Source organism: Ovis aries, chromosome 20, assembly GCF_016772045.2.
Source record: "Ovis aries strain OAR_USU_Benz2616 breed Rambouillet chromosome 20, ARS-UI_Ramb_v3.0, whole genome shotgun sequence".
NCBI classification, from domain to species: Eukaryota; Metazoa; Chordata; class Mammalia; order Artiodactyla; family Bovidae; genus Ovis; species Ovis aries.
The window spans coordinates 12,065,772-12,091,065 of record NC_056073.1 but is presented as its reverse complement, the minus strand read 5'-3'; the positions used below and the strand labels follow the sequence as shown (position 1 = coordinate 12,091,065).

General features: G+C 55.2%; 2 protein-coding genes across 9 annotated transcripts in view; one reads left to right on the top strand and one right to left on the bottom strand.

Moving 5' to 3' along the window:
• Positions 1 to 6,625, top strand: part of BTBD9 (BTB domain containing 9) — a 414,784-nt gene extending 408,159 nt beyond the window's left edge. For 4 of the 6 annotated variants that reach the window (XM_042237502.2, XM_042237504.2, XM_042237503.2 and 1 more), the window contains exon 11: positions 384 to 1,928. In XM_042237502.2, the coding sequence (XP_042093436.1) occupies positions 384 to 578 (195 nt within the window). In that variant the 3' untranslated portion in view covers positions 579 to 1,928. Of the gene's footprint in view, positions 1 to 383; positions 1,929 to 6,300 lie in introns of those variants that run through there. The other 2 variants (XM_027958482.3, XM_060403161.1) reach the window with 1 other exon arrangement.
• Positions 6,559 to 25,294, bottom strand: part of ZFAND3 (zinc finger AN1-type containing 3) — a 314,815-nt gene continuing 296,079 nt past the window's right edge. For all 3 annotated transcript variants that reach the window (XM_015102524.4, XM_060403164.1, XM_060403165.1), the window contains one exon: positions 6,559 to 8,739. In XM_015102524.4, the coding sequence (XP_014958010.2) occupies positions 8,585 to 8,739 (155 nt within the window). In that variant the 3' untranslated portion in view covers positions 6,559 to 8,584. The remainder of the gene's footprint in view (positions 8,740 to 25,294) is intronic.

Genomic DNA, 25,294 nt, shown 5'->3' with positions numbered 1-25,294 from the left:
TTAAAGCATACAATTCATTGGTTTCTAGTATTTTCAGAGTCTTGCAGCCATCGCCACCACCATCAACCCTACTAGCTTCTAACCCAACTGCCTGATATAAGAATTAGTTAAAGAGAAAGAAAAGCTCATGAGACCAAAGAAACCCAAAACAGAGAAGTGCGGTGGGAACATTTTCTAGGAATCCACACCACGCTGCCTGTAACTCTTGGACCATCAGCCCACTTACTTTTACCCTGAAACACGCTCCAGCCTTCTAGTTGCTCCTGTCTGCGCCTGCAGCAGGGGGCAGAGGACCCTCTCTAACTCCCCTGGGGACCGTGACCTGACTCGTCACAGCCCGGGTGGGACACTTGCCTACACTCACCGCCTCTCCTCTCTCACAGGTGTTCCACTGCGTCCACTTTGAGTGTCCCGAGCAGCAGAGTGCCCAGAAGGACTGCAGCGACGAGCCCGGGACAGGGGGTGCCAGCGCGGCCGGGCAGCAGCTTGACCCCCACGCCCTGCAGGCCCCCAGCAGCAGCTCCCTGCCTTCCAGCCCGGGCTCCAACTCGCGCTCACCCAACCGGCAGCACCAATAAAGGAGGCGCACGTGTGGAGTGATGCGGTGACCAGGTGGCATGGGAGCCGTGTCCCCCGCCCGAGCAGGGGTCCCTGTGGACTCCCCCCACACCCTCCCCCACAGGAGCAGGCCTGGCCGTGACAAGGGACGCAGAACGGGTTTCCTCCCAAGGACACAAAGGGGTTGCTCTGTTCTCCTCAATTTGTTCAAATCAGGCTGGTCTCCAGAGGGAGAGAGTGGGTCTTCAATCTTCATCAAGTCCTCCATTAACACCCTACCTCTCTAATCTAACCCGCAGAGGGCACAGAAGGAAGTGATAGGCAGGCCCGGGTCAGCATGCAGAAGCGGCACGGGGACACGGGCCTGGGAGGGGGTGTGGCGGGCCTTCACCCAGAGGCGCCGAGGAGGGAGGTGTCAGTGTGCTCACTTCTGTGGAACACACTGCCCTGGCAACCAAGCGGCTTTCATCTCTTCTAGTTACTCTCCATTTGCTGAGTCATACGTATTCCAGATCTTTCTGAAAGGCTCAAACCACAGATCACTTGTTTAAACCCTTTTGATGCTGCAGTTTCCCTTCTTCAGTTTTGAGCAGTGGGGTGTGGGGTAGAGCGGAGCAGTGGCGTGCTCGCCTCCTCAGGGAGGGGCGGAGGCAGGGCTTCGAGGTCTGACCGGGAAAATCCTTTGAGGAAGTTCAGCAAAGTGCACAGTGAACAGATCGATCTGCGGACACTGGAGTTAGTCGTCACTCACAGTGCCAGGTCATTAACCTGTCATTCCTGAAACGAGTCCCGCCTTTAAGCCTGGGAGGCTGACAAGGAAACAGCGATTATGCCACCAGCTAATTTAACGTTCAGAAATATGCAGAGATAAACCTGCCCCAGCTTCCGGCTAGGCTGGACCTGCCCTGATGCCATGCTAGTGGAGTGCGCGGGGACGGCCGTCCTGCCGGTCAGGGTCTGGAATGCAAGAGGGGCCTCTCCCGCCTGCTGGTGACCAGTGGTTGCTGCTTTTCCCCCAGACCATAATACTCAGCCAGGGATTGGGTTGGCGGGGGAAACCAGTCCTAAGCAGCTTTCCTCTTAATCTTCACTGAAACCATCTAATCTGTCCCGCGTGTCTGAGTGATGTCTGCCCAGCGCTGACCGCCTTGTGAAAGCCCCTCCCCAGCTTCTCCCGGTGGCTGGCTGCCGCGGTCAGGCCCTCCGCACAGCTGGGCACTTTCTGTCTTAAGCACACATTGGTCGTGGGTGTGCAAAGAGCCAGTGGGTCGGCTCTTTCTTCCCAGTGTGACACAGATGTGAGTGGCTTATCGGTCCTGGAGGAGTAGGGTCGCTTCAAGCTGCATGAATAAACCAGATGGTTGTCTTTCTGCGGGTCCCCCTCAGTGCCCTTGACTCTGATCTCTGTCTGCATCCCCCCGTGTGGGGTGAGTGGAACCCCCTGGGTTGGGGGGCAGCTTTTCACCATGGGAGGAGGGCTCTGGTAACAAATGGGGCCGCTCGCTTGCTCACGAGGGGTGGGTGACCACCTCCCTCAGCATCCAGCTTCTGGATGCCAATTAAGAGCCTGGAATTCTTGTCCACTCAGCACCTCCTCCGGCGGCGCGTTCACTGCCGACAGGGAAACAGGCGGAGCAGGGGACTCAGGAGTGGGCAAGGTTCAGGTCCTCTGCAGGTAGCACCTGTTCACGGGCTTACTCATGGAGTCACCTGTCCAGAGAGGAGTCCCAGCCTGGAGGCCAGCACTGCTGACCTGGGGAAGGTCTGGAGCCTTCTGAGCCGTGGCCCTGCAGCATCCCTCTGCATCCAGGCACGGGACGAACGCCGCCTGGCCGCTCAGCTGCCAACCAGGAGGCATGGACCGTGCCTGGCTGGCCAGCGGCTCAGCCCTTCTCTCTCGTCCCGGTGAATTCTCTCCACCCTGAGGTCTGTCTGGAGAACAGAACTGTCTCCCTGCTCCTGCAGCAGTTCACTCACCTTTGTTATCACGTAAAGGGAAGGAAGGGACGGCGAGGCTGCCCCTCCCCGGCAGCTGCCTCTCAGGGCCTCTGATGGTCCGGAAGCCTGTTCTGGATGTTGATGAAGCTCAGCAGGGCACTCCAGTCTGCCTCCGGCCACTAGGCAGGGGCTCCACCTTCCCTGATGAGCCTTCTGGTTTGGGGGATGGGAGGCAGTCAACAAATCCATAGGGGACTGACATCTCCAGAGCCCTGGCCTATCCTACAGAGGACTCCCCCCACCCACCCCTCCGGGAGCCAAATGGACCAAAATGGCCCCCAAACTTGGAGAAACCAAGGGAGCTGAGGGGGAGTGCAGAGGCCGAGACCCAGCTCCAGGGAGCCCCACCAGACCCCTCCGCCCAGCAGAGGGTAGAGGCCGAGTCCCTGGGGAGCTGTGGGCGCCAGGCTGCAGGTTTGGCCAGGCCGGGAGGGGGCAGCGGCAGAGGAGGGCCGGCAGCTCATCTGCACGGTGTGGGGTTGAGGAGGTTGGGGCAGATGGACAGGTGTCTGTGGCCTCTGGCCCTTTGTTGGAAACACCACCTTTGTAACCAGGTCATGAGACAGAACGAGCAGAGCCTCTTGCCCTTCACTTTAGATAAAGCTCTGTGCAGAGTAAGAGGCAGACTTCTTTGAGGGAAAGCTTTGTTCAGTCACCTCCTGGAGCTCCTTGGAGGGCTGGCTCTGAGCATGGCAGGCAGGGCACGTGCCACGTGCCCCAGTCGAGGCCGGGTGCCAAGCACTTGAAACTTGAAACACACACACTTGTCTTCCCATAGTCTCAGTGCTTTTTCCGACGTTGTTCTGGTTTTAGTTAGAACCATGAGCCCATGATGGATGTGGGACTCTTCTCAATTGCTCTTTAAATTATCACTTTTTAAATCTTAGTAAATGAAGTATGTTGATTCCTGACAAATAAAAGTGTTTATCCCTAGAAGAGTTGGGGAAAAGAGAATTATTTTCAGCTAGAGTGGGATGTGTTTGTTAGACGGAGTCCTTGGCCAAGAAAAAAGCAGCTTCTGAATTGTGCAAAAATCGCTCAGGAGTTATGCTGTCCCCCCAACTGTCAAACCACTGTGCAGACAGTGCCGACCCAACTTCACCTTTTTTTTTAATTTAGAAGATAACAGAATTGTAATCACTTATTCTTTCTAGAGCCACGGGGAAAGGGAGGTCTCATCTGTGATAAAAAGCAGAGCATCCTGTGTGCGGAGGCCAGCTGATAATAAAGGGAGCGTTCCCCAGTGCGGCTTCAATTAAGAACCTCCCTTCGGACAGAGAAGAAAAGGTGTCAAAGGAGGAAAACAAAATTAAATGTGTCTCCTAGTTTTTCCTCATTAGTGGTTTGCTTTTTTTGTTTTTTCCTGGTTCGATTTCACTCGCATCTTCCATGTGGGTGGCCGGCTCCTCTGGGTGCGGCTGGGGCGGTGGCCGGGCAGGTGGTGGTGGCCGTGGGCAGCGGTACAGGCCGCGCTCCGTTTACTTATGTGGCTGCAGCCATCGATTCTGCGTTGACAGTGGCTCCGGTGGGAGTCCAGTGCTCCTTAGCAGCCTGAGGGATGTAAAGTGCAGTCGGTGGTTTTTATTGTAGCAGAAGTTGTCCTGGGCCTGGTGTCCACTCAGGAGTCAGAGGAAGAGCTGGGAAAGGATGGACAGGGCAGCCGGGATGCACCTGCTTCTCCCCCCGGAAGCTGACCTGGTCACACCTGGGTGACTGGACAGGATCCTAAGGCCCTGGCGTTTTGCAGGAAATGAAAGAGTGGTGAGGGGGACTCGCTGGAGGGTAAGCCAGCTTCTGGTACACCCCAGCCCTGCCCTGCGTAGGGGTGGAGAGAGGAGAGGACATGCTGATCCTGCTGGTGTCCGTGAGACAGGCCACACCTCAGCAGAGCCGAGGGCCTGCACGCCCACCACACAGCCTGGGGCCCTGCAGTCAGGACCCTCTGCTGAACCGACGTGGCTGGGAGCTGCCCCCACTGCAGAGGTGAGCACAGGTGTGCACTGCTGAAAATCACTCTTTTTAAAGTACTTATTTTTAAAAAATGCTTAAGAAAGAATGTTCATGGAATAACCTAGCGAAGGGGTGGGGGTGCCCTCCCTCTCGTCTGGCTCTGAGCTGGGCTAGTCACTCACTTCCTCTGTGACCGACTATCCAGACGGGCCCAGCCTTGTGTCCCTGTCCTCTGCCAGCTGGAAGGCAGACTTTGGAAGGGGCTCCCTGACCCCAAGTGACTTTCTGCTTTAAAAAAAAAAAAAACCTCACCCCGCCCCCCAGGCCCCAAGAGGGCTCATGGCCTAAAGACTTCCTTCATCCCCCTCATCGAGACGGGGGTCTTGAGCGTTTACCATTTGCATCCTGCGTCTTTACAGCCCTAAGCCCAGGGTAGACGACGAGGCTGTCCCACCCGCCCCCACTACCGTCTCCCCTTGGTGTCCCTGCAGCTGGGATGGAAAGCTGAAGCTGCCGCCTGAGAGCCAGCTCCAGGAGGGGCCAAGGCCCGTCAGGTGGGAGCAGAACCCCAGGGCTTGGGTTCCCTTGGCTACCCAGGAACACTGCTGACATGATTATAGCCTGTCACCAGGTGAGCTGCCTCCTCGAGCAGCAGTGGGGTGGACAGGACAGGTTCGACCAGCCCAAGGTCTCCGTGCTGCTCATGGCAGGTGGCGGCCTCCGCTTTCCACCCTGTGTTCAGGTGACAGGCTGTCGTCCTCGATGGCTGCTTCTAGCCCTGGCTTCCTGGTTTACCCCCAGCAGCTACTGGGGTTTCCCGAGACCTGCCTGGGCCCTGACAGTGAAGAGGAGATGCTGTGGGTGGGGACCGCAGGAAGCTCCGAGCGCTGACCAGCTCGGGCCTCAGGCAGGGCTCCCCAGGTCTCAGCGCCTGGCTTTCCCGGCTGCCTTCTGAGAAAGGCAGTGCTAGCTCCCAGAGGGACCTGGAAGCGCCAGGAACCTGCTGTCAGGCTCTCCCAGCCGAGGTCCTGAGGCTACAACCCCTCAGCCCCTGCAGAGAAGCTGGCAGAGGGGGAGGTGAGGCACAGACTCGGCCTCTGGGCTGGGGTGTGGGCAGGGGGTTCAGCAGAGAATTTAGCCCTCCTTTGTCTTGGGTTTCTGGGTCTGTGAAGGTTGCTGAGGGCTTCTGGGGCCTCTCTGGGTGGGGAACTGCTTTTCTGAGCCATCTGTAAAGGAGGACTTGGTCCAGAAGCCTGACGGTTCATTTGTGGGCAGAATGCAAGCTTTGTTTTGCACAACAGCCTAGGTGAGCAAATATACAAGTGTGCATTCACAAGTCCTGAGTTCACAGCTGTGAGACGTGACGTGGGCTCTCTTCAGAAACGAAGCGAATTCCTGTGGGTTGTGGGCCCTCCCCCAGGGCTCTGGGCCGTATTCACCTCTGGGCGGACAGCATCCGGGCACACCTGTCCCGTGAGCCAAGTGAGCCTGCTGTGGAACTTACCCTGGGACCATCAGGAGGGGTGCGGGCCCAGGTGGCCACCGCAGCTCTGCAGCACCTTCCCAGAATGCCTCCAGGCTCCTGGGCGCTGCAGACACGGTCACAGCCTCCACCCTGAGCCGGCCTAGTCCTGCTTAAAGCCTGTGAGGTGACTTACAATCAGATGCTGGTCATCTCCAGGGCTGTCCCTGGGGGAGGTTTGGGTCTCAGATGTGCCGGGATCCAGGCACACCCACCCCCCACACCCCTGGGGCCCTCGGGACTGGCGCTCACTTCCTCCTGTCTCCCCCCAGGTACATACCCTTGGTGCCAGCAAAGGCCGGCTCAGCAGACGCACCTCCACCCCAGGGTCACCTGAGGCAGGGTCACCTGAGGCAGAGCCACCTGACAGAACCCGGCGCGGCAGCTGCGGAGCCTGGACTCTGAGGGACGAGTGAGCCCCCCACAGCGCCTCCACCTCGTTCGCCCTCCGGCTGGGGGGGTACCTTTTACCATTTTCCTGGTCATCCAGGTGGCACTTAGGAGAATCGGCGAAACAGAGAAATCCAGGCTGTCATACGATTGGTTTAATTTTTTTTTCAGCAGGAGAAAAAGAATAAAGTTACAAGATTCTTTTAATATTTTCACAAGGTTAAAACTAAAACTGGGCTCTAGGCTATGTGTGTGAGTAAATCTAGAACACAAAAGGGTTAAATAAGATTTTTCTCTTTTAAAGATACAAGAATTTAAGCTTTCCTTACATTTAACAAACTTCACAGAACAGATACTGCAGGGGAACAAGCCCTCCCCACCCCCCAGCTCTGCCATCAGGAAGCGACCAGGGGCTGCGAGCCCTGTGCGCGCCGGCTCTCCAGAGCCCGCGTCCCGGGGCCACCAGCAGCAGCAGCAGCGGGGCCGGGAGGGCGCCTGGTGGCCGTTTCCAGGATCGGAGCTGGGTGGGGCGCTGAGGCGGGCCACATCACTGAGGATGGCCAGGTACTGGCCAGAGGGCCGTGGCTTGACAACAGTGGTAAACGTGGGCAGGCCTGGCCTCTCAGCCCTGGGCTGCCCAAGAGCAAGACCCTGGTCTGGGTCCTGAAGCAAGAATTAAGGCTGGAGATTTTGCAGCGGATTCCACTCTGGTTGGGAGGGGGTGCCTTGGGGGCAGGGTGTAGGGGGAAGAGCATGATTTCTTATTTCAGTTTTTGGACCAAAAACATCTATAGTTGCAGATATTTACTGTTAATTTGTGGACAGAGCTGAGTGATCATTTGCTGTGGTAAGAAAGGGTTAAGTTGCTGGGTTCAACTCTCCCAGTAGCCTGTGCCTGGGCAGCTCTCAACGGCCTGGGTCCGACAGGGCTCGGGGCGTCCAGACCCCTGCTCAGGCTTTCAAGGGCCCCTCTTCCCTCCCACCTGCCCTCCAACCTGACTGGTGAGCACTTCCTAACAGGCCAAACAGGCCCGCCCCGCCTGGCCTGAGCTACCACCTCCACTCCGCCCCTCTGCCCCCTGGAGTGGCGCACGCTGAGCCACACGCCCTCCCCACCCGCCCACGAACCATGCTCTACACAGACCCACCTCTGTCCCGGCGACAGGCGCTGCCCCCTCAAACAAGCCTCTGCGTCACAGAGCGGGCTGGCGGCCCATGGGCTGCGGGGCCACAGGGACCTGAGGGGCGAGGATGCTCCTGCTGCACAGGACGGAGCTGCGAGCAGCTCCCAGCACGGCTGTCCACTCCTGGTGGCTATGAAACATCTTTAAAAAACCTAGCCGCAGAGGCCACAGCTGCTGTGCTGCAATATTTGATCAGGGCCGGATCCCTGCACTCAGCGGACGGCAGGCCGGAGCCGTGGGGTCAGGGCACCCAGTCGCTTCTTGTGACCAGGGCGGGCCTGTGTAGAAAAGGTGGTTCTTGTTCATGGGCTAGTCTTGAGTGGAGCTAATTTTCAAAGTGAGGTTACTGTTTCTCGTCTCGTGGGATGAGAGAGTTTTTTTCATATTAATTCAGGTAAAAAAATTTCTTAAGAACCTGCCCCCACCCCCATTTCCTGCTCAGTGGGAGAGCGAGGCCACCCCCAGCCCAGCCACGGGCCGATCTCAGCAGCTGCCTGCGGCCCAGGCACGTCTGGCCGTCAGGGGTCCTGGCTACCGGGACTAAGGACAGTGGAGAGGTGAAGGCCGGACACTAACCAGAGCTTCCGGCAAAGCCACGTGCGTCGTGGGGACCTGAACACCAGCTTCTCCTCTAGTGACTCAGAGTCTCCGTCTGGAACGCTTTCCACTTAAGGCTTTTTTAAGTTTGACTCCAGCAGTGACAGGTATGTGTGGTTTTAAATCCACTAGCCATGCTCAAAAAAAATATTCTTCATGTTTTAATTTTATACAATGGCTAGCAGGCACCTTAGAAACCAGCCAGAAATCAATTCCAACCACCATCAACCCCTAAACTACAGTACCAGGATGGCTGGCTAAGGGAAGGAAACGGACTGGCTGTAGTCTGACGCGTGCCCAGTACAAGGTGTCTGGCTGACTCTGTCCTAAATAAGGCTAACATTAGTGAACTAACAACAGCGGCACGTGGCGGCCGAGCCGGCCTTCAGGAGCAGCCCTCCCCGATGCGCTGGCAGGAGCGCCCCACTTTCCGGTCCAGTTTCACCATTTTCATGATGGCTTCCTCTCGGCCACGGCCCATGTGGTCAAATGTACAGTCGTGCTGCTCGGGGAGGCGGTGCAACATGCAGAACACGTAACCTGCAGCAGCGGGAGAAGCAGAGAAGGCAAGGTCAGGGTGGGCCCGGAGCCCGGCTCCCGCTCGGGTCCAGAGAGTGGGCAGCAGTCACAGCACACGTCCCTGCTGTTACCACCACCACCCCCCCCAACAAGAGCACCCGCACGTACACGCTGAGTCCAAGCGGCTCCTGCTGCACTGAGGGTGGAACCCCAAGGCACCCGCACAGTGCCTCCCTCGGACATGCGTGGCTGGCAGCCCCACGCGGGTGTCGGCGAGCAAAGAGCTGGTGGCTCGGCACTCCTGGCAGGAGCAAGCCTCAATACCCAGCTCAGGACACCCACTGCTTCTCAAAGGCTGAGGGAAACCAAACACACACGAGTGGGGCTCTCCAGGAAAAACGGGTCATTTCAAGGGCTGGAGAAGGTATCGCATTTAAAGAGAAAGAACAGAAATGTTGAGTCCAGCTGGTGTCTCAGTGGAGCCAGATACTTCCAACCCCACCGGGAGGCAGGAGGTGAGCCCCCTGCCCCAGACCCGCCTCCTCCTGGGAGTGGGCGGGGCTGTGGGCCAGGCTCTCTGCAACCGAGATGCTGCAGAAGGAAGAGCTGAGGAGAGGACACGGGGGCAGGGGCTGTGTCGTGGGGGGCGGGGTGGGCAGTCATCTGAGTTTCCTGCGTCTGTCTGGCCCTTTCTTTCTGGGAAGGTGCGGGAGATCTGGGCTGGCTCCCCCATCACCTCATCCCATCAGCTCTTCTCTGGTCACACCTCCAGGTCCCAGAGGCCTGAGCTGCAGAGAATCAGAATCCTTTCCTGAACCTCCTCCTGGGGCCTGTACACCAGGTGTGCGCCGCACTGTTCCCCAGGCAAACAGCATCTCATCTCAGGTCTCTTTCAAGCCCAGACCCCCCGCAGGCAGAGTGAAGGGCAGCGCCCTGTGGTCTGCCGCCCTCCTCATCCTCCATTCCCTTCCAAGAAAAGGGGGCGGAGGCAGTGATCTCAGGACAGTGGGAGCTGAAGCAGACTGCCTACGAAGGACAGCAGCTTCTTCACCCAGAGAAGATGCCTCGGGATGCTCACGGTCCTGCTCTGATGTCCTGATCACACCCAGTGCAGACACACACCCACGGCCTGGGCAAACAGGCCGAGCCTGGACAGTCCGTTGTGTGAAAAAACACTATTAACTGCTTCCCAGGGAGAGCAGGGCAGTGTGTGAGAGTCTAAATTGGGACGAGGTTTGAGGGAAGGAACAGATGAAACTGCATCTCCCGAGAAGCTGAGCTCCCACTTGGCCCAAAAGCAAAGTGAAGATTAATGAGCCCGTGTGTTATATTTACTGATAAGTTCATTACTTGAAGATATTGGATACCAGTTGTCTTTCTCCTAAAGGATTTCGCAGCAGAAGCATGGATGGCCTCAATATGCATCCTTCGTCTGACGAGCACAATCATCTTTTTGGAGCAAAGCCCAGCCGGGCAGGGAGAAGCGGCTGCCAGGGCGGGGCGGGGGTGGGGGCACTGGCCAGCCACACAGCAGCCGGAAGTGAGTGGAGACATTTCTGTCGCCAAGGCCTCACATGTTTCTACACCTTCGGCATCTCTAATAAGGGCGGGAGGCCCCCTGCTGCCCTTCCCTGCCTTCAAGATATTGGGGTGATGCAGAAGAGGGTCCCCAGGGCTCTCCTCTCCTCCTGATGGATGGTGCTGGCTGAATAAAAGTAGCAGGAAATGGATTAGCCCTGAAATTAACTCAGCCCTGGCTCAGTCTAACACCTCATTAGTCAAAGGCAGACTGGGAAGGAGGGGAGAGGCTCAGGTCTCACCACACCCCCTCACAGCTCTGCCGCAGCCCGCCTTCTGCCGACTCCAGGCGACCGCCAACTCGATGGGTGGACCGGAGGGCCCGCCTTCTGTCTGGAAAAAGAAGCCAGGCACCACGGCCACAATCACCCTGGATATTCTGCCCCTACCCGGGGATTCTCCTCAGCCAGAACACCTTATTTCTCTATGCAGGCTCTGTGCCCCTCTCAGACACACCCTGACACTTGGCTCTGACTTCTGAAATGTGGAAACTACTAGACAGGTAACTGTGGGGGTAGAGCTGGTTAAAAAAAGACAAGATTAGATGGCATTGTAATCCACTGGGGAAAAGTCCGGGGGCAATTTTGGAAGGCTAACTTCCCAAGGTGCTGCACTGAGGTTATCAGACGATATAAATTAAGCTCAATTCCCTCTCCTGTCAGGATAGCTCACCGAGTGGAAGATACATGCTAGAACTTGTCCCGAGTGCTGAGCAGGCTCTCATCTACCAACAACAGCCAACCGGCTCGTGCATTTCGGCGTTGGTGGGCGGGGTGGGCTGTTGGATACAGGAAAGGGGGCAGGGGCTGGTGGGCGGGCTGAATCTTTATCCTCTTTTCTCGGTACCCACAGACCTGTTTCCACTCAAGTGTCATGAACGGTCAATTACCCTCTGATGGAATTCCAGAGACCAAGCTGGGCACATGGAAAGATGCAAAATCAGGCTACCGGGGAACAAGATTATTCTTATTTCAGTGAGGAGCAGTTTCAGAGCACAGGGTGTTTACAGCCTCCGTCTTGGGTTGGCCAGCCTCAAGCTTCCTCACTCCGTTCATCGGAAACCAAGTGGGGCCTTTTCACAGAGGGTCGGCCAAGGAGTGTGCAGAGGGGGAGAGAGCAGAAAGGACGCAGCTGATCAGCTGCGAAAGGGGCTTTGATATTACCTATCATTATCACTCTCACTCACATACAGATATATTTTCATCTATAGGCTCCTTATTGCCCCACAGTTCAGCATGAAGTAGTTTTAGAAACAACTTCAATACTCTCTTGCTTGTGACAGCTACATATACAGTCCTTGGGAGGCATAGGCAGTAAAGAGTATGGTGAGAAGAATGCCAACCCTCCAAAAGAGAGGAAAACAGCCAAGGTAGACGTTTTTGAAAAACAAGTGGTTCATAGTGAGGTTCATAGTTTAACCTCAACCGCTCCCCCCGGCTCACCATACACACAAGCTGCCTGGCTCCTAGGAGCCCTGATCACTGCTTCCCCGTGAAATACTGGCCTAGCAGGAGGCCAGTTAGGAGCTCTGTTAGGGCTGCGGAGCTGTTCTTAGTAAATCTGCACAGACACTCAAGAACATGGGTGAGCGTTTGTTTGCCAGCATTGACGAGCACTCGGGACGAGCCCCTGATGGAAAGGGGAGGGTGCAAAGCAGCTGTCTAAGCCCCGTGTCCCACGGCACCCTCTTCAGGCCCCTCTCCTGCTGCTGCCTGGCTCGGCCAGGCCATCCTGGGTGAGGGGGGAAGCCAGACCCGCACAGGTGGGGTCAGTCAGCCCAGCCCCCACCTCCCACCCCACCCCAAGCTGCCCTGCAAGGGGTCCAGCAGCTACACCCTCAGGGCTTGACAGGTCACCACAGCGGCTGGGCTCCTCCTAGGGGACTGTGGCCATGCACACCAAGAGACAGGGCAGAGCACAAAGGACAACCCACGCCCCAGCCAGACACCATCCTGGGTAAAGAACACACAGAGAGGCCGCTCGTGGGCGGAAATGGGCGCATCGGGGGCCCCCAGCTCGTGGCCCGGGAGACATTCCCAGCAGAAAGTGGATCCGAGGCGCATTCTTCCAGGACTCACACAGGTCTGACATGCAGGTTTCCAAAAACGCTCATCCAGTGGGAACCAAACTTCAGCTTTTAAAGCCAACATCTGAAAGTCATCCATTCCACTCAGACCCCTCATCTACAGCTAAACCTTACCTCTGCTCACAGAGAGACAGGTGTGGGTGTTGTGAGACCACCCACCAGGACTGAGAACAGTCTTGACAGATGCCATCATTAAGCAAAGATGATATAAAACCAACACCCGACTGACCGGAAGTGCTATGAAAGTTGTAACAATATTTCCTGTTTCACTTGTTTATAAAAATCAGTGACAATAACTGCCCAAGAGAACACCCAGGGCAGAGGAGACAGGTCTCTACCTCTGAGCACTGCTGGCAGCAGGGCGAGGGCCCCGGCCTGAGCCAGACTGGGGACCTGTCAGCCGGCCCTCCCCCCCAACCCTGTCCTGCTGCGGGTGGAGGAGCTGGAGGACCAAGGGCGGAGCCAGCCTCCCACCCGCAGGCAGCACAGGCCCCACCCTTGACTGAGGCCGGGACCCCCAGCCTCTCTTCCCTCTGAGCCTCAGGAACTGCGCAGGGGGTTGGAACTGTCTTTTTCTTCCACGGGATTTCCTAAAGGAGATAAAGCGATGCCAAAATTCACAAAGTCTGAGCCCCTGACATTTTTATTCAATCCCTGCCAGACAGAAATGTTGCTTATTGGCTTTATCTTGGAGTAAAAAGCGCCGCTTAGAGCTGGCATCGGACTTCCCCAGCAGTCTGTGCGCCCACTGCAGGCGGCCCAGGCTTGACCCCCGGTCAGGGAACTAGATGCCGCACGCCACGGCTGGGGGTGCACGCCGCAATGAACATCAAAGACCCCGCAGGCCACAGCGGAATGCCCGGCGCAGCCGAACGAACATTAGAGAGGATGATAAAGCTGGCGAGACTGCACAGGTCTGCATACTTACGGGCTTTAATTAAACATTTGTTTTCTGACAGACTTCCCCCACTTGGGGGCTCTCCCAAGAGGGCCGTGTTAGTGAGGCCTCAGACCAGGGTGGGCCTCGGCTCCAGCTGCTTCGGGTGTTTTCACCCCACTCACGAGAAATGTTTCACACTTTCTTGCTCATTTGGATTTCAGAATGTCAGAGGCTCAAGCAGACCCTAGAAGCACGGACATGCCCTAGGAGCGCGGCGCTGTGAAGGCGCCTCCGGGCTGCGGCCTCGGGCGGCGCTGTGTGGGTGGGCTGCCTGCACTGACGCGCCCGCCCCGTGTGCTCCAACAGGAGGAAAATCAGACGCCTGTCGCTCAGACAGCCAGCAGAGCCCACCCAAGGCCTCCCAAAGCTCTCCGAGATACCTCGGTAGCGGACCCTCCAAATCTCAACCCATCAGTAAGGACCGTTTGCTCTCTGAATTGTTTATTTCAATGTGAACAACAATTATGCCTGGCCTGTGTCTGAAACGACTGGGCAAGCTCGTTATAAAGGATCACACTTTTCCAACAACACAGAAGTTTCTTAAAATGCAGGACGGCAAACTGACCTCACAGCTCATTTGTAAGTCCACGTTGGGAACAGCAGGTGGCTATAGGAACACTTGTCGGAAAACATTAGCCACTTATGCTCCCACCAGCAGTGATCCCTGGATTACACCGCCTCCACTGACCCAGTGCCCAAGGCAGAATTTGTAGCACAAAAATGCATTACAGGAGCTTAATGCATTTTATTTTATCAGGCCCACAGTGCAGGCAAAGCAGCTGCAGGTGTTCCAGGAACAGAACGCGCCTGTTTCACACTCTTCTCCATCACCGGTTTCGCACAGTGGAGGAAAAGGCAATCACACTCCAAGAAACAGAGCTGGATCCCTGCTCCTTGAGTGGCTGACAGAGCTCGGCGGGGCTGGGGAGAGAATGGGTGGATGCACTGTCAGCCACCCAGGGGGCTGGAACCAAAGCCACTGTGAATCACCAAGTGGGCATCAGTCTGTTTTCCAAGGGGAAGGAGAACCTGCAGTCCACAAGAGCCCCATGTACTCACCAGGCTTCCCAGGTGGCGCTTCCAGTAAAGAACCTGCCTGCCAATGCAGGAGCTATAAGAAACGTGGGTTCGACCCCTGGGTCGGGAAGATCCCCTGGAGGGCATGGCAACCCACTCCAGTATTCCTGGAATCCCATGGACAGAGGAGCCTGGTGGGCTACAAGTCCCGCACGGTCGCAAAGAGTCGGACACGACTGAAGCGACTTAGCACACAAGGAATGCACTCACCAATTTGATAAGGACCAGTAAACAATACCAAGACAGACCTAAAACAGACACAATTGTTTGTTTTCCTCCAAATCAATTAAAATATCAAGTTAGATACAAGCTAAATGCTACAACAAAAAGCAGTGTGACAGAACGCCAAGACAGACGAGCCCGTGCAAAGAGCCGGGGCAGAGGCCCGAGAGATGCCCGTGTCAGCCCAGGGTGACGGAGCTCCTGACACAGACAACCCACCACCCTGGTCTCCTTTATCAACGTCTCTTCAAACCTTCAAGCCTCATTCCTGCAAAAACGCTGACCTCTTTCCTCCAGGGGAATGCTCGTCCACTTCTAGGAACAACTCCTTCCATCACCCGACACCCAGGGAACAGGTCTTCCACTTCTCATTTCTGCCTATTTTTCAACAGCGTGTGTGTGGGAGAGAAGGTGGGCCAGGAACCCTCACCATCAGCTCGGACCTGTGAGAGTCTCACCCCCAACCCCGACTTCCCTTGGTGAGCTCTTTAATGCCCCGGAGCACGAGGAGAAGGGGGCTGGCTGCAGGCTCACATCACAATCAGGCTGTGTTATCTAGAGAGAAACATATATTTAAAAACTAAGAAAATGGCTCAAGGCAGTTTCTGCCACAGGAATAATGACTTGCTCTTTCAAGTATCATTTTATTTCAGTAGCTGAAAACAAGTAGCGTTAGCCTCTTAGAACCGGAGCAGTTTTCAAAATCCAAAACCCCTAGAGGATGCCAGCACTCCTGGTCACCTCCCCCGCCCCACTCCAGCCCCTACCCTGGGGGGGTTTCGGGGGAGCCGTTGAGGAACTGCTTTCCAGAGGAGACCTCATCCTTCTCTCCCAGGCTCCTGACTGGTTGGCCTTCTCCTTCAAGAGTCTCCTGTCCTTAGAGTTTACCTTCTCAGAGGGCTCCTAGAAAACCAACTCCAAACCTGCAGCGGAGGCAACAGAAGAGTCGAACCTGTCCTACCCAAGAGTGGCCGAGGGCAACCCAGCTGCCAGGCCTCCCTGAAGGCCACGCTGGCAAGAGCCAGTCCACCCAAGTCCCAGGGCATCTGAGTGTCAGGGCCGCCAGGGGACATGAGACTGCAGATGCTGCACGCCCCTCCAGAGCAGCCCTGGAGCGAGAGGAGCGCCTGCCCCATTTCCTCTGCCGGCCTTCCAGTCCACAGGCTGGGGTCAAGGGGAGGACAGATACGACAGGCCCTCCGGTTAGTGCCCCCGTGCTATGGCAGGCCCCTTAGGGGAAGCTCAAGTTCTCTTTCTGAAGAATCCAGTGAGGAGGCTGTGCACCGGAGCCCAAGTGCTGGATTCCGTTCCAGCTGCACGGCCACAACAGCCATGTGGCTGCCGCTGAGCCATCTAGCCTTTCAGACCACAGACGTGGCTCCAATAAACAGGGTTGTTACAGCCATTAAGGGCCAGAGCAGCTGAAGCCTGACTCGAGGAAGACCCACTCACCCGTCGGGCTTCAAGGCTGGGGCTCCCCCCCCACTCTGCCCCTGCCTGCAAGGCTTGCTCATCCTGTCCCCCCTGCGCCTCCTGCTGCTCAGTCTACACTCTGTTCCTGTCTCCTATGACAAAGGAGAGACAATCAGGAAATCTTCCTGTGAGCGTGCGATGCACACGTCTCCTGTCCCTCTGCATACTATAAATGTGCTGCCATAAGCTGACAAGCTCAATAAAGATTTCTGTTGAAGATATGCAAATTTTAGAAAAGCCTGATTTAAATATGTGACGACTACACAGGGCAGCCTGGGAAGTAGTCAGTGGTTAGGGACCCCATGAAAGGGATGCGGAAACTTTCCAAGAACAGCAGGGAACAACTCTGCTCCCATGAGGGCTTCCCCGAGGAGCGGCTGAGAAGTCTGCAAGCCTCCCTCCCTCCGAAGCAGAGGCAGAGCACGTGCGTCTCCAAGTTTGGTCACGTACTGGCTGCGTGCTGAAAAGCCCGTGTCTATTTCCCGAGACTGTCAGGCTGGGAGCTGGTGCGAAAGGATGAGCGGAGAAAGGAACGGGCTGCAGACACTGCAAACCCGACGCCTCACCTCTGCTGCGCCGGCGCTGCCCGCACCCGTCCTGTGCGCTTCTCTGAAGGAAAGCCCCGGGCTGCTTGCTGTCACCACACAACTCAGAAAGGTCATCTGAGGACCTCCAGAGTACAAGCATGCTTTTCTCTATTTCCACGGATTTACGCTTTAAGGTCACAGGCCCCACAACATCTGTGCACTGCTGTGCGCCTGTGTGTGGCAGGAGGGCGGGGTGGAGGGAAGAAGGCCAGAGAAGCGAGCTACAGTTGGTTACACACACCTCTCCTGGAGGGAAAGAGGCTTACTCTGGGGCAGAGAAATGTTTTAGCTGAAGAGATGAGCTCAAATTTGAAGTCAGACTACAAACTATATATACTTAGAAACTCCCACTGAATGGACAACCCACTCCAGGATCTGGGAGACTTCCTGTCTAGATGTGGGAGAGGAGGTGACCTCATACCCAGCTCCTTCACCAAATAGTTCCAGTCTGGGTACTAAAGAACCCCACGAACGGAACCTAACACTCCTCAGTCCCGAGGGCCCTCGTCGGTTCTGACAGACCTGAACAGCCGACTCCCCACGGGGTCTGTGACGCCCCGTTTTCCGTGCTGTCCTTCTCCTTCTCTGGGAGCACCTCATCTTCTGTCCCTTAAGTATTAGAAGTACTCAGTGCTAGACCCCACGTTCTCTCCCAAGGTTTAAATTCTAACTGTACATGCTGCCCCTCTGAACTCTCTCTTTACCCAGACCGCTCTTTGGACCTCCATGCCACTGTACCCAATTATTTCCCCTTGATATCTTGGCTACCTCAAGTGTAAGAGGTCCAAAATGGAAGGCACACCTCGTCCTTCAGTGTCCCCCAACCTAGGAGAACGGCGCCACCGCGCAGACACTGGCTATGACCTGGCCCTGGAGCCATCACAGCATCCTCCCCAGCGTTCACATTCAGTTAGCAAGTGCTGTGGATCCTGCTTCCAAAAACCAAAACCATTCTCTTCTTCCCATCCACACAGCAGCCACCCGGTCAGGACCACCAGTACCTCACGCCCAGGCCGCTGCCCAGCCCCCTTCCGCAGCCAAGGCGAGCCCACACACCCTGGCCTGTGCCAGCACACTCGTTCAGCCTCGGTCGTTAACCGCGTCAGCACTCCTGCCCCTGGCGGCCTCCTGCTCTTCGCACCACTCAGCCCTGTACTCCGTGTTCAAGACAAAGGGACCTCACTGCATTCTTGGTTCTGAAGGTCTTGGCTTCAATAGCTCTTCCTCAGGAAGATCTTCCTGGAGACTCAGATTAGGCTAGGGACCTATTATATGCTTTCATCTCCTGGACTTTCCCTTCAATCACCAGTCACAGTTGTAATTATCGGGTCATTTGCGTAGTTTTTTTTTTTTTTTTTTTTTTTTTCATTTAACTTGTTTTCCTGACGAGATTTCATGAAAGCAAAAAGGCTTTCTCTATAACGTACCACGTGACATGCCTCCTATGGCTAGAACAGTGCACGGCTTACTCAAAGGTTAGTTACAAACCGTGTTTTCCACTACTTTCAAAAGATTCATGCACCCCAATGATCACAGCAGTACTATTTATAGTAACCAAGAGGCTGAAACAATGTCCTGTGGCAGAAGTGAGCACAGCATGCAGGCGGAGCAGGAAGAAGGCAGCAGGCCCGGGGCGCGGGGAGGCCAGGCCCCCGCCTCCGGCCACGGGGCCACCGAGCCACCCACGGCGCGGGGCCACCGCCGGGTCTCCACGCCCTCCAAGCCTTCTCCCTCACTCTCTTAGATGGATTTCTTTTTTTCTTTTTGTAAGGCTAAGTGAATTGACATGTACCTTTTTTCACACTGGTTAATTAATTCCTCTTCTAATAGGTAATATGTGAATATAACAGAAATTCAGTTTGTATAAAATGATATTCAGCAAAAAGCCAGTCTCCCATCCCATTCTGTCAGTTACTAACCCAGAGGCAAAGCAGCCACCCGTTCTGACGCATCCTCGAGAGTCTGAGATACACACACGTTTGTGTTCAGGTCCCAGAGGGCTATTTTAAACTCGTAAATCCCATCACTAAATTCACTGTGTAAACCCCTCAGTGCCTGCCCACTACTTTTAGAATAAAATTCTGACCCTCAAAGGCCTCCCAGCCCATCCGGCCCCCACTCCCCTCATGTGCGTGGGGGGCACCAGCCACACCAGAGCCTCTCGGGTCCTCAGATACGGACGCCAAGCGCTCCAGCCTCCAGGGCGGTGGGAGCTCTTCCCCAGCGCTCCCGACGGCCGGCTCTCCCAGCTTCTGTATCTCAGCCCCACAGGCTCTACATCCAGTCCCGTCTCGGCACTCACTCCTCTCAGGAGCTGCCTCGTTCACCTGCCCCCTCACTGACTGCATCTTTCCCCCACAGAAGAAAAGCACCACGAGGGCAGGGACGGTGACAGCTCTGTTCTCTGTTCCTCGGGAGCTCAATAAAGATTCGCAAGCAGAATGAATAAATAATCTGAGTCAACATTTTACACAAAGACAAGGACTTCCAGCGATAAAAAGAACATGTAACCCTGGTGCCTGTGCCTGTCGGCCCTCTCCCGGAGAAGGACCACGAGCACCTCGCGGTCTGCCCCCAGCCCCCTGGGGACCAGCTGTAGCAGGCACACTCTTAAGACGATCACTGCCTGGTCTCAGCTTCGGATGGATTCCTGGTTTTCCCCTCCAGTACCAAGTTTACTTTCCTAATTGTGCTTTTCTGTTGCCATTATTAATATGAGCCTATATTCACTGAGCTCACTCTGAGAGGCAACCCAGAAACGTCTAAGATGGCATTAGGTGCTCTCCTGAAACTAACTCATGATCACAAACGAGCTGAGCACAGACAGCGGAGAACCGGATATAACCGTGTAGGCTTCCACTGACATTTCTCATTCTACCCTAGCATTTTGGCCAATTACTCCAGATTCTGAGGAAAATTAATCCAGGGTTAGCATCCAGTTCAAGGGAAGAACAGTGTAATTGACGCAGGAGAATTAACACAAAGCTGGGCCTTTTAGCTTTACGTCTGGAACTTTCCCCCTCTGCACCTGTAGCACTGCAGTGCACCGCTCTAGAGAACACAAGTCATCAAACGTACTAATCACAAGAACGCACCAACTCCGTGGTGCGCTGACTCGCACTCCCATCCTCCACTGCAGAGCAGAGGCTGGCCGCTGCAGGGCGGGGGTCCGCATGGGCCGGGGAGGAAGAGCCCCGCTCCCCTCCTCGAGGGACAAGCGGGCTGCCACTGGACGAAGCCTCCCCGACCCACAGGACAGCAGACGCAGCCTCTGCCCGCCACCTCCCGCCCTTCGGCCCAACCACCCATCTCCGGCATCACAGGGAGCATCTTCATGGATACTTCCCAGAAACTCCGGCCAGAAAAGGGCACGTGACACGTGCACGAACACGCCCCCTCGCTCCCTGCAGCCCCAGAGGACTTGCTGGAACAAGGGGAGCGGGCCTGGCCGGCTGCTGTGGGAGACGGCCCAGGGGAGGTGCCCACAGGCCGGGCACCCACGCCCAGGCGTGCGCCAGGGACTGCATGCACGCGTTTCCTGCACAGCAGCGGAGGGGGCACCCAAAGCAAAGAGGGGCGTTTCTTATCGCCCAGCTACGTCCCAGGCACTGTTCCGGGGCAGAGAGTACACTAGACGGTCGGAGCAGCCCTAGCACAGCTCCACAGGCGACAACAGAGGGAGGTAGCACCCTCCAAGCCACTGGAGGGAAGCGGAGGGCCCCGCCCAAGTGCACGCCACCCCGGGAGCCCGTGCCGGAGCCCCCCGCCCCTTCCATGCTGTTCTCGCCCCCTTCTTTGTGCCTTGGTAACCATGGTTGCCTTAACTCCGGACCGACAGCTGAGGGTGTTCTCTGGACGGCAGCTCGAGGCAGGTCAAGTCTGGAGGACTGAGCCTCCACACCAGGCGGGCTCTGCGTTGCTGCCCCGTCCCTCTAAGAGTGCAGAAGAGGCCTTCCCTCCTGGGTTCCGCCTCGCTGGCCAACAAGGAGACACGGAGAGGTGGGAACTTCTAGAGAAGCCAGCGGATGCAGTTACTTCGGGCACTTCAATAATTTACAAGACAGACTCCTCTCCCCTCTCAGTCTGGGGCCTCTGAACTCTGCTCCCGGATCTCACGGTCAGTCCTGACCACCCACATATGCAGTGTGACAGCGTGTCTCCCACCAGCTCCCAGCACTTCCTCCTCGCCTCACCAGCACTTGAGTCTCTGGGTCTCAGGCCCTTCGTGGCTCTGTCCTCAGGACCCAGCTCCCTGGTGGCGTGACTTGGAGTCTCGAAGGCTGAAGCGTTTGGGTGACACCAGGCACCGAATGAGAGCCAGCGACCCACCACCATGGCACCTGGGGCTCCGGTTAGGGCAGCTTTCTCACATCAGTCTTCCAAAAACGCCTCACTCCCCAGATGCAAGTCCTCGCTCAGCGATGCTGTAGAGCCTGCATGGCTGCCTTGTCACGGTCTTATCGGGCTCACTGCCAGCAACAGGCAGCCAGATCTGAAGCAAGCGGCAAGGCTCTGCCTGGAGCCTACCTCTCCAGGGCCCGAGAGTCGAGGAGTAAGGACTCTCACATGACTGTATCAGAACCTTGGTCTGCTTAGGTAAAAGCACTTTCCAGAAGCAGAAACCAACTTCATTGATATTGATCTCTTCAGAGGAAAGGTGCTATAGAAATCTCATCTAATAAATAAAGGATTCAAACTCCAGCGTTGGGCTGTCAGTCCAGGAAGGGAAAGGAGCTATCAGGCTCAAGGAGTCAAGAGTACTTATTGGTCCACCTGTGCACTGTTTACAGAGCTCTATTCTAGGGGCAGGGTGGAAGAGAAGAAGAAGAAAAAGCCACTCGTTCCTGCCTTTAAAGACAGCTAAAGATGCACGGAGAATAAAATGCTGAAGGACACAAGAAGCAAAGCAAGAAATCAACTGCAAATAAAATCAATACGCTCCAGCTCCATGTAATAAACCGGGGGCACTGAGGAGAGGTCACCGGCTAAGGTGTCCTGGAGGAAGCATTTTCAAGGAAAACAAGGACATGAATTAGCACTCAGGAGAAAATGGAATGGACACGTCAGGAAGAATTAAGTGCCGTTGTGTCTCACATTACCCAGGCACAGCAGGGGACACAGAGGTGGCAATGCCATGGCCTGTCCTCCAGAAGCCTCGTATCCCAGTGGAGTGACTAGGGGCACGTGGGACAATGGAACCCTTCCAGAAGGCTACATAAACTGTCACCGTTCACTAAACTCATCACTGAGACAGGGAAGAGCTCAAGGAGCAGCCAAGACGCACACGGCTGGCAAGAGGGACCACGCACCCTGCAGTCACACACTCGCTGTCTAGGGCACCCGTGGCCCAGGGTGGGGACACGAGAGAGTGGTGGGAGCTCAGCAGACCTGGGCTCTGTGCCAGCTGCTCCCTTAACATTTCTGGGTTACTTGACTTCAAAGCTTGAGTTTTCCACCTCTGTAAAAAGGACCATCTGTCCACCCATGCTAAGGGTCACACAATACCACATGGTTGCAGGCATCCAGTGCAAAGTAGGTACTCAATAAAGCTGCTTTTCCTTCACCCAGAGGGTCACAACTGCAATGGACCAGGGTTCACCCATCCACTCACCAAAGCAGCACCACACCCCAGGCACTACAGCAGGGCCAAGAGCGGCTGAAGAACGCGGCATCAGCCTGTCCTCCAGGGCTCACGGTGTGGAGGAAGGGCAGGCATGCAGATGGACGACCCGAGCATGGTCTGAGAACTCCAACAACGGGGCCAACCGTGGGCCCCACAGACGGCTTCTGAGCGGCCCCAAGAGGAGACCAGCAGGGGAAAGGTTTCGTCACAGAGACATCCAGATTTTGTGAGGACCCCTGATGAAGCGAACCATGGAGACGAGCCCTGAGCCCAATCTGGCCTTCCTGCCCAGCCTCGCCTCTTTGCCCCCACACTGTTCTCCAGGCCCTATACACGGACTTGGGCCTGGAGGACCGGAGGTGCTGGGAATCCAAAGCCACCGCGCTCAGATGTGTGAGGAGATGGCTTGCAGGAGCAGACGGTGATTTGTGACAGGTCTATCCAGAGGGCAGAGTGCCGAGGAAGAAGGGGCTGTTATACAGAGAGAGGAGGAGTGTTAGTGCAGTGGAGGGAGCACCTCGTCAGTCTAAGCTGCTTGGCAGTAAGACAGGCCTCACCCCTCTAGGCTGCACCTGTACGGGGGCTGGACTACCTGCCAGGGCCCTGCTGATGCCATTTCTGCAGGGTTGGGTCAGGGAGCTGGACAGGCACCAGGTGAGTAACTTCTAGGTCATTCCAGTGCTTGGACTCTGAGTCAAGAGAGTGATGGGGTTGATAGGCATCAATGGGAGACTGGTGTGGTTACACACAGTAGGTCTGTGACCTGCCAGTCTCTGTGACCTCCAAACAGCCCATCTTGTCCATTTGCAAGTGAATCACAGGTTTTATTTAGGTAAATACAACCATCTGCAAAGTAGAGTATTTAATTAAGCCAAAAGCATATCACATAATTTTAATTAGACCAAGCAAGCAATGCTCCTCTGAAAGCATGTATGTCTTGAATGATTCTCCCCCTCTATCAATAAAACTTCAAGGCAGATAAAGGTATGTAAAAATAAATAATGCTAAGGGTTTCTACCTAAACCTTATTCTTTAAGCTAGTTATTCCCTTGGGAAAAGCTCAGGTTTCACATGTACGCTGGCATCAAGAGTCTCCATGGAGACCAGCCCCGATGTTCTCCTGTGCACCTGCTCAGGCCTGCCTTCACACACAACCACAAAAGGACTTTTCCCCTAAAGAGAGCCCGGGGGTTCGCCAGAGAGCCACACTTCTCCGACTTCTGACTTGTTCTTGCATGTTATCAGCCGGTACTGGCGGGGTGCCCACCCAGGCCACATCTGCAGGGTGTGAGAGCCACAGAGCAGCACGTGGCGCTGGCCTCTCGGGAGCTTAGGGTCTACAGGAGAGCGGAGAGCAGTGGAGGAGGGCGTGTGGCACACACGAAGAAGATGCCAGCCTCTAAGTGCGAGAGAAGGGAGTTGCCTAGATCTGACATAAAACCTCTGATGTGGATGACCTCACTGGAAATTTCTAGTCACTCTATTTTGTCTTATATTATCTTTGCCTTCCTATAAGAACGAGCTATGAAGCATGTAGGTAGTGTGCCAAACCTTGGGGTCTGTTAGAACTGCCTGGGCAGCCGCACTTGTGCCTTCTGAAGAAGAAGTACCCTCAGCTACTCAGGCACTCTGCAGTGCTGGTCTCAGGCCCGCACTTCTCAGGAAGTTCTACTCAGGAGGGAGTCAAAGAGACGAGGAGGAAGACAGGGTGTTTAGTAGCAGGTTATCTACGTGCGACGTACTGAACAAAGTTTGTTTTAACTACACACATAAAAGGCACTAAAAAGGACATTTCTTTACCAATATTTTGTGAGCAATTTGTTATTATTTTGAAAGAAATAATATTTTAATCCTATTATTTTGACTAAATACTATTTTTTCACCACAACTACTCTAATTTGGTGACATTTTACTACAAATGATCCATATAAGAGTCCCAAGTCCTGAACCAGGGTCTGGAGGCTGAACTAAGAGGTTAAGGGAATAAAGTGTATTAATTTGGGGTAAAGAAAGAGTAAGAAATCTTCTGGGTACTTCAGAGGAGATAAGAACGGAAGTCCACCAGGGGACAGGCAGGGGTACGAAATGAGAAGTTGCAGCCAGCGGGGGCTAAAAGCCGTGCTGGAGGGAGGGAGTGGTGAGCAGTCAGAAACTCCTCAGCACTCCTTGAGTTTCAGATCAAAGCCCGCATGAGCACACAGGTGTGATAGGAGGCTGTGGCCATCTTTCTGGCCTTAGTTTCCTCCTTTACCAAAGGGCGGGGGCGGGGGTGGGGGTGGGGTGGGGAGGTTGGACTGATGAATGATTGCTAAGGCTCCCTCTAATCCTGGTGCTCTGTGATTCTATTACCTATTATCCACAATTTGTGTGTGTGATTTTGTATTGTAAAAGCATTTCATTCAAACAAAGCATTTCAAAGCACTGCTCAGTGTGCCTTGCTTTCATTACCTCAAGTGAGAATAACCCAGAACAGTATCCTGGGTGTCTGCTACGACTTTGGCCTTCAGAAAAGAGGAGTGACCTCAGGTCTCAGGTTTCCCACTACAGCGAGACAGACACGTTATGACCACAAACACAGAGCAGGTGTTTCGACTGTTAAGCACAGGACAGAAAACTCCTTAAAACTCACCTTTGTTAGGCTACGTGGTAGCTCACCAGGACTATATCAACTGTCTGGGGAAAATGTATTTGAACATTTCCTGTGGTTTCCTAAAATGAATTCCACAGGTAACAACTATTAAACTTTGTCAGGCCAGCTATGAAAAACCTACAGCCAAATCATACATGAATGGTAGACACAAAACAAAACTGAATGTTTTCTACCTGAGATCAAGAAAGGGCGAGGAGGTTCATGCTAGCCAGTGCAGTAACACAAGAAAAGAAGTTACAGGCACACAGACTGGAAAGGGCTTCCCTGGTGGCTCAGATGGCAAAGAATCTGCCTCTTATACAAGAGACCCGGGTTCAATCCCTGGGTTGGCGAAGATCCC